The sequence below is a fragment of the Telopea speciosissima genome, chromosome 10 (assembly GCF_018873765.1).
Source record: "Telopea speciosissima isolate NSW1024214 ecotype Mountain lineage chromosome 10, Tspe_v1, whole genome shotgun sequence".
Classification (NCBI taxonomy): Eukaryota; Viridiplantae; Streptophyta; class Magnoliopsida; order Proteales; family Proteaceae; genus Telopea; species Telopea speciosissima.
Genome location: NC_057925.1, coordinates 41,103,518 through 41,112,422, shown reverse-complemented (window position 1 = coordinate 41,112,422; position 8,905 = coordinate 41,103,518). Strand labels below are relative to the sequence as shown.

General features: G+C 38.7%; 1 protein-coding gene across 1 annotated transcript; it reads left to right on the top strand.

Annotated features, from left to right (window-relative positions):
* Positions 1-2,327: 2,327 nt before the first annotated feature.
* LOC122643569 (ubiquitin carboxyl-terminal hydrolase 3-like) lies at positions 2,328-4,429 on the top strand. The gene is made up of 4 exons (XM_043837183.1): positions 2,328-2,433; positions 2,850-2,981; positions 3,173-3,214; positions 4,247-4,429. The coding sequence occupies exons 1-4, from the start codon at positions 2,359-2,361 to the stop codon at positions 4,427-4,429; spliced, it is 432 nt and encodes a 143-aa protein (XP_043693118.1). The 5' UTR covers positions 2,328-2,358.
* Positions 4,430-8,905: the final 4,476 nt, after the last annotated feature.

Here is an 8,905-nt window from a genome sequence, read left to right as displayed (position 1 = left end):
AAGTAGCAAAAACACAATGTTAATGGAAATTTAAGTTAGGAGTCCCTAAGATCCAGTCCATTCATGGATGGCATGGCTCTTTTATTATATATCCTTCAAAAAGGATGAGGCAAGTTGCATTTTGATGCTATGTAAAGAGAGGAGTATTTATGGAAATAAAAGGGACAATTATTAGCACCTACATTGGAATCATTATCTCCTCCGGTCAATTCGCTGCCCATTCCAATTCCTCACATAGGAGCAAAAATGACCACCCTACCCCCTGCCCAAGGTGGGGTAGGATGGCCATTTCCACTCCTATGTGAGGAATTAAAGGAAATTAGAGCGGGCAACGAATCGGAGGTGAAAATTATTCCCTACATTGTACGTTCCGGGGAACATATGAGCAGAGAGGATCTGAACTCACACATGTCATGAGCTAGCATAGCCTTTGGTAGTCTGATGGCTTAGGTAATCAAGCCAAGTCAGGCCAAAATCTAAATGGACTTTGTACTTGAAGCCCATATTTGAACCAAGATATCAAACACGAATCAAGTCCAATGAGCCACACCACCATAGGCTATGCCCTAGTTCCCTATAGAGGTGAGAGGATGGAAACAATCTAGTCCGGTCCATTGCTAGCCCACCTTTTTTTTGTTTGGTAAGAAAGAAAAGATTTTATGAAGGAAAACCGTCTAGGAAACTAGTCCCACAAGTATAACAAAAGGTTACAAATAAAAGTCAAGGGAAGGATGTCCAAGATCTATCCAACTGAGATATGGGCTACACATGATGCCAGTAGATCCGCCACAAAATTTCCTTCAGGCAGGGTATGACAGTAGGTAAGATGGTTGAAGCTATTACGAAGCAGGAAACAATCTTCACTAATGTGCGATATCTTTCATAGAGAGCCTTTTAGAATGTTGATTATCATAAGATTACCATTCTCAATACATATATTCCTCCAGCCTTGAGCATGAGCCAGAACTAACCCTTTACGCATAGCTAGGGCTTCAACCACACAAGCTTATTGTTGTCCACTACCGGAGTGAATGTTCATGTACGTGAGCATACGTGAACGATTCACAGTCGTTCAGATGAAACATTCACACAGAATATATTCCATTTAAACGACTGTGAGTTGTTCACGTATGCTCTTGTATGTGAACATTCTCTGCAGTCGTTGTCCAATTCCTGTGGAAAAATAGAATAGGAAGCTCCCTTGTGAGTCACAACTTACACATTCTATTCAAACGGGGCATGGATTACCCAAACTAGCTCCATCCACATTGATCTTGACTATTCTGAATTTCTGAGCATAATTTGAGGTATTGGATTGGATCGATAGATTTTGGCTGGATCGGATCGGTATCGACCGAGATTGATCTCGATACCGATCCGATCCAGCTGTACGGATAGGGGTAAAAATGTAAAAAAATAGTTTTTTTTTATATAAGAAAAACAAGGACAAAAGGGTCATATTTGCCCGAGTTTGGGCGATCCCAATCCGTATCGCCCAATCTGATCCGATCCAGTCGATACCGAGATCACGAACCATGATTATGAGTGGAGGGGGATGCCAAGCAATGAGTTTTTGTTTATAATTCCCACATCTTCCCGAAGAAGTCGGAATATAGTCTTGAGCAAATCGTACACTTATTAGGTTATGTCTAAATACTAGGGCTGCAACAGGGTTGGGTTGGGTTGGGCCTTTTAAACCTCCAACACAATCCTGAGTCCTCTTAGCAGGTGGGCCTAGGCCCGAGCTGATCTTGATTAGCCTTGATCATGGGGGGAAGGGAGATGCATGGGCTGGCCAAACTGAGAAAGGAAGATGAATGGGCTGATCAAGCTAGGAAAGAGAGATGCATGGGCTGACTAGGCTAGGAAGAAGAAGGAGGAGGAGGTCACAAGGTCGGGGCCAAATTTGCACCCCTACTAGTAAATACCATGTCCAAATACCTCACCCAGAGTTGCCATAAGATTTCAATGAAGGAATTATTTGCATGAGATATTGATAACAATTTAGGACCGGAATTTATTAGAAACCAGACCTATTTACACCCTTATTAGAAGACCATAATCAAAATCGACGAGAATTAGGATCGATCTCGACGGATTTCGATGCGAATCGATGGATTTCGCGTGTCCGATCTTGATTCCTCAAACTCTCTTCTTGATTCGTCAAACCCTTAAAGATGCTCTCCACGGCATTTCTTCAAAGCCACGTCAAGTATATAAGCTATTGTGACTTTTGCAGTTCTTTTACTGCAGGGGATTCGATCGAACCCAACATATAAAAATCACAAAACCTTTTAACTCAGAAAATCCAAATTAGTGTTTTTGCGATTTGATTTTTCTTGCATCCTAGAGATAGCAATGGCTGACACAGACGAAAGTTCTTCTGCTAAGAAATGGCTGCCTCTCGAAGCCAACCCTGATATCATGAGCCAGGTCTCTCTCTCTCTGGTCTCAATGTTTTTCATGTTCTCATTTTATGATTTCAAGATGCCTTACATGTATCAGATTATTAAGTCTGTCCTTTAAATGCTATTTAATTATTTGTTTTTTGTCGAATTGTTGTGATCTTCTCGAATTTACATCGTAAGGATGATCCACCCAAGTGGATTCAATGTTTGGAATTTATTTAGCGGTTAAGGTTGTTGCAACACTGGAGGTCTTAGTTCCGAACAACTTTATGACTAGCGAAGAAAATGATGGAAGGAAATCTAATTGTATATATTTCTGAAATTGAGTATTTTGAGTGATACTGTTGCAGTTAGGTTTGAAACTGCTTCAACTCGGATGCAGTAATGAAACTGTAATGGAACTCCAGAAGTTTGTTAATCTATGTTTCGGATGCTATGCAGTTCCTATGGGGCTTAGGTCTGCCAGTGGATGAAGCAGAGTTCTATGACGTGTATGGTTTGGATGATGAACTCTTGGAAATGGTTCCGAAGCCTGTGCTTGCTGTGCTTTTCCTTTATCCTCTTACAGCTGAGGTATGTAACTCAAAATCTTCTTAGTCAGATTTTGTATGTTCAAAGCACCGCCACTCCGAACTGGTTTCAGGTGTGGGCAGTTTTCAGTTCTTTTGGAATGAAACCTTTTGTTTTGGCTATTCCTGTCACTAAATCTCACCAAGGCAATCTGTTTTGATGAACTGAATGAGATGCCTTTTTTGTTTTTTCAGAGTGAAGCAGAGAGAATGTCGGAGGAAGGGAGTGTGAAGAAGGTATATACGATTAAATTTTGTTCGTGCATTTCAAATGTTTTTTATTGTTGAAGTCCTCCCCACACCAACACACACACACACACAAAAAAAAAAAAAAAAAAAAAAAAAAAAAAACAAAAAACGGTGATTACACTTTTCATTATTGTTTCATAGATAGTTCATGACTGGTAAGTTTAACCCATTCCTTTTTGTTATTTCTACTTCTTAGCATCATGCATTCAAATTCAGAAGTTAAAGTACTTGTTGTGTCCAATTGATCTTTGTAGAATAATTGGGTAAGACATTAGTAGTCTTGATAACTGTACCAGAATATTTCTTCTGGGTTTGAAGTTTCAGTTTAAATTCAAGCTATTATAAAAGAATTTTGTATTAGACCATTTGTTGACTTGGTGTCATGCAAAATTTTGCTTTTTTATTTTTATTTGAGTTCTATTATAAAATATTGGGATTTTGTTTTGCTTACAATAAGGATGTAAGGTAATGTTTAAACAAAGATGTAAAGCCTGCTGGGTTGCTAATGACTCTCTAGATAATGTAATAGGGTGCTTTTAAATGTGAAAATCTTGTGAGAAAACATTTGGATCTTACTTTATGTTGTACTTCCCATGTATGTGGAGGTAAAATATATGCTCACACATCCTTCTGAAATCAATATTTACATTTTGAGAAATAAAATGGGCTTCTTAATTCATGTTCTCTTTGGTGGATGGAACCTTTACAGATGTGCATAGTTATTCTCCTTAAAAATCAGAGTTACAAAGTTTCGGTACTTCTTGAAAATCACTCCTTAAGGAAAAATATCAGAATTTGTAAATGAATGCTGTTATTGGATGCTTATCCTGACACCATACCCATTATGTGTGAAGAATATCATTTATACATCTTCTCTCATATTTTTTTAAAATTCTTTCTTCTTAGTTCTTCCATGCTAGACAGCAAGTTAATTTTCACCTGCTCATTGAGCTATTCATCTTCTCATTATTAGAATTTAGATAAAAAGATTAATTGTATTATATGGTCCTTTGGATGTAGGAACCAAGTGAAAAAGTTTATTTCTTGAAACAAACTGTGGGTAATGCTTGTGGAACTATTGGACTTCTTCATGCAATCGGAAATGTATCTTCAGAGATTAAGCTTTGTAAGTTTCTTTTGATTTATTTTTCACAGATGGCTAGGACCATATATGTACTGTTCTTTTATTTTTCGGGTGAGTAACGATACTTATACTGGCATTTAAGTAGGCAGTTCTGTTTATTTGTGTATAGCTATATGGCTAGCTGTATATGTATTTGTGTGCATGAGATTCATGTTTATTTGTGTGCATGAGATCATGACATTATAAACAAGGTTTAAAGTAATAGTATTGGGTATCATATCGGAAGGGTGATTTTAAGAGACGTATCGTATTTTATCAAAGAGACGCAAGATATGCTAAAGATACAAATTAAAATGGTCAAGGAACATAGTATACATGCAAAATATAGTTTTAAAGCATAAAACACTATAAATACGTAATATGCAAAATATGTATAAGAGAAGAACAAAGTACGATAAAACAAATGCATTCAATTGATCATGTATAAAGGATGAGGTTTCTTACTTGTATTAATACCAAAAAGATGTCATTTTCAGTTTGGGAAGCTTTGGAGTTTAGATGTACATATCATTGCAAAGACAACTTAAAAAATCAATATTTGAGCATAATTCAATGTTTTAATAGATAACTGCCCTCGGTAAGTGTTTTGGATTCACGGATCATGTTTCATAATTTATAAGAGATGTATCAAGTGCATCGACCATATCGAGTCACGTATTGACCCAATACACAACAATAACAAGAATTCAACAGCAACAACAACAACAACAACAACAACAACACAGCCTTATCCCAACTCAATGGGGTCGGCTACATGGATCCTTTCAAAACAAAGTAGGGAAAATTGAGGTCCTCACAAAGGGAATTTAAATGTGTTAGACTGAGCAAAATGGACTATAAACCGGCCATAAACGGGTTGTAAACATGTCGGGCTGGGTCGGGCTATTAGTTGGTCGGTCTTAGTCGGGCGACCGTTGGACTGGACCCTTGCACCGTGAATGACCGGCTGTTATTTGGGCCGGGCCGGTCTCGGGTTTTCCCTATCATGCTCAGTTGGGTCTGCCGGTGTGGGCCTGAAATTGACACCCCTGGACCTTGAGTTGAAGATGATATCATGACAAATGTAGCCCTTTGAGTCATCTTTACGTCGGCGAAAGAATCAAGTCCATCAGAGTTAGGGAGAGGAAGATATGGTCAGTTAAGTAAGCCATTGTTTAACAAGTCCAAGTTCTTAAAAAAGTGCTAAAAAAACAGTAACAATGCTTGCCGTTTGCCATTTTTTCCCATATGTTTGGGAAACATACAACCAAAACGTGTTTAAAATGGTAAAAAACGGGAACGCGTTTAAAACTTAAAACGCTTTTTTGCTAATTGAGGTCTCGACTAACACTCCCCCTCAAGCTAGAGCATAGATGTTAGTCATGCCAAGCTTGTTACAAATATAATCCACTCTTTTACTCCATAAAGACTTTGTAAATACATTTGCAAGTTGCTCCCCTAGATGAACATGACGAGGAGAAATCAGCCCGTGTTGCAACTTTTCTCCAACAAAATGTCAGTCTACTTCAATGTGTTTCGTTCTTTCATGAAACACGGGATTTAAAACAATATGGACAGCAGCTTAATTATGACACCACAATTGCATAGGAGAATCGTCTGAAAACCCAAGCTTAGCCAATAACTATTTCATCCACATCATCTCACAATTAGCCTGTGCCATGGCCCGATATTCTGACTCTGCACTGGATCTAGCAACAACTGTTTGTTTCTTGCTCTTCCGGGACATGAGGTTCCCTCCAACAAATGTGCAATAACCTGTAGTTGATCTCCTGTCAACTGGAGATCCAATCTAATCAGAATCTGAAAAACCTTCTATCCACCCATGGCCATGATCACTATAAAGGGGACCACATCTAGGAGCCTTCTTAAGGTAACACAAGTTATGTATAACAGCCTCCTATTGAGATGTCTGAGGAGCAAACAAAAACTGACTCACAACACTAACGAGATAGGCAATGTCATGCTGAGTCATAGTTAAATAATTCAATTTCCCAACAAGTCTATGATATTTCTCTGGATCACCGAGAACATCACCATCATCAGCTATAAGCTTTAAATTGGGATCCGTGGGAGTATTTAGAGGTTTAGAGCATGGTTCAAGATTTCGGCGAGATCTCGGTTTCGTGGGATCTCGAAACGAGATGTCTTGTGATACAGAAATACTACAAGATCTGGATCGAGATCTTGAGATCTCGCCTATATATCTCGTTTCGGTTCGGCTCGGTCGAACCAGGCTTTACTTAAGGTACAAAAAACACTTATCTCGATGAGATATCCTCTTGCTCTCGCCTCTTTCTCGCCTCTGTGAAGGAGAAAACTCCATCTTTGGGGTTTTTTTTTTCCACTTCTTTTGACAAATCTCTCCTCCAACACCTCATCAAAGCTTGGTGCATTGAAGATTGAAGCTCCTAATCTCCTCCAAGCTCCATCTGAAGAACCTAAGGTAACAATTCATCCCAAAATCTATATTTTTCATAGGAACATGTGGTCATTATGATGATCTGGCCCGACACTCGTTTTAGTACTGGCTTCTATTTCTTTATTCTGCGACTCTGTGTGACTATGAAGTATGTAGTATGTAATGAACTTAAATGGTTTATGGTTTGATGTATTTGAGTTCCTAATTCTTATTTAAGTTGTTTTGCACTTCTTCGTTCCACTTTATTTATATGAGTTCTAAATATTGTGTGGAATAGCCTAGGGTAGACCTCACGCACGCCGTAGACTACCAACTTAGGGTCTGTAGTCAAAGTACCATTTTGTGTTTGAATTTGTAAAAACTAATGGTGCCATTGTGTTTAGAAGGCCTAAAATGGGGGGGGGGATGTCAAGTTTCAGCCCCTATCTTGGCCATCAAAACCTAACATCGAGTTAAAAAAAAAATACATGATCTCGCCGAGATCTCGGTTTCATGGCTTGGCAAACCAGTGCCGAAATCGAGATCTAAAACCTTGGTTTAGAGCCCAACATCCCTGTCTTTGAAAGAAGGTCAATAACATATTTTCACTGTAAAAGCGAAATTCCTTTCCTTGACTGAGCCACTTCCTCACCCAAGAAATACTTCAATTTTCCCAAATCCTTGGTTTGAAATTTTTGCTGCAAATGCGTCTTCAAGTTCTCAATACATGAAGCATCATCTCCTATAATAACAATATCATCTGCATAAACAATAAGAAATATTCTCCCTGCACTAGAACGTCGGAAAAATACAGAATGATGACTACCACATCGTGTAAGCCCAAATTCTAATACAACTTCAGTGAACCGTCCAAACCATGCTCGAGAGGACTGTTTCAGCCCATACAAAGACTTCTTGAGCTTACACCATACCAAACTTCCCTTAAGCAACAAACCCCGGAGGTTACTCCATATAAACTTTCTCATGAAGATCCCTGTGCAGAAAAGTATTCTTAACATCTAGTTGATATAAAGACAAATGACGAGTAGTAGCAAGCGAAACTAAAATACGAACAGAAGTAAGCTTAGCCCCAGGAGAAAAAGTATCCAATTAGTCCATACCATACACTTGGGTATAGCCCTTTGCCACAAGTCGGGCCTTCAAACGTGCCAAGGAACCATCAGGGTTAACCTTCACCACATATACCCAACAACAACTAATAGCTGATTTACCTAAGGGTAAGGGAACAAGATCCCATGTTTGATTTTCCTCCAACGCCAACAGTTCCTCACTCATAGCAGCCCTCCAACCAAGAATAGATAAGACCTCTTCAATAGACTTAGGAATAGGATGAAAGTTAGAAATAGGGTGTTGGGTACAACTTCGAACACCTTTACGATGAGCAATAGGGACATCAAGATTAGAAGAAGTATCCAAGGAAGAAGTACCTATTGCAGGATCAGCAGGCGAAGAAGATGGAGCAGGATTGTTCGAACCATGGTTCAAAATCTCACGATTATATTGCTGATATTTCGGTATATTTCGGATATCTCGACATTGCCGAGACGAGATGACCATACGAAATGAAAAAGGTCCAAATTTTGGTATATTTCATGATATTAGTGTATTTCGTAAATAAAGTGTATTTAACAATTTATACATCAAGGTCCGACCGTATACTGTCAATCAAGGTTGCAAACCCAAAACACCACTTTGAGTTCATTTTTTGGCAATTTGAAGGTTTAAATGTGTTTATTTAACTTAAATAAGGGTGTACATGAAGTATCAAACCTTAATATGGCTAAAAACCTGTCGAGATGGTGTGCCGAAATATGGTAGAAAAAATACCATATTTCGGCAAAATTTCGGTATATTTCGGATATCTTGACCAGCCCGAGATACTGAGATATTGCGAGATTTCAAACTATGGTTCGAACCGGGTGAGGCCCAAACTTTTCTAAGGTGGCGTTGGTACACAATAGGAGGTGGCGATGGCAGTGCCGGTGGTGGTGAAGGAACCTATGGAATTGGGTTAACAAGAGACTGAACAACATATACGGAAAGATCATCATCCAACTTAGAAACAACAAAAGAAGATTCATCATAGGGGTTGGATTCAAAGAAGGAAACATCTACA

Bases quoted from the DNA above. Each gene is read 5' to 3' on its own strand.
- LOC122643569 (XM_043837183.1), top strand. From the start codon at position 2,359: ATGGCTGACACAGACGAAAGTTCTTCTGCTAAGAAATGGCTGCCTCTC. The intron at 2,434-2,849 runs GTCTCTCTCTCT...GATGCTATGCAG, and splicing joins ACCCTGATATCATGAGCCAG to TTCCTATGGGGCTTAGGTCT. The intron at 3,215-4,246 runs GTATATACGATT...CTTTGGATGTAG, and splicing joins AGGAAGGGAGTGTGAAGAAG to GAACCAAGTGAAAAAGTTTA.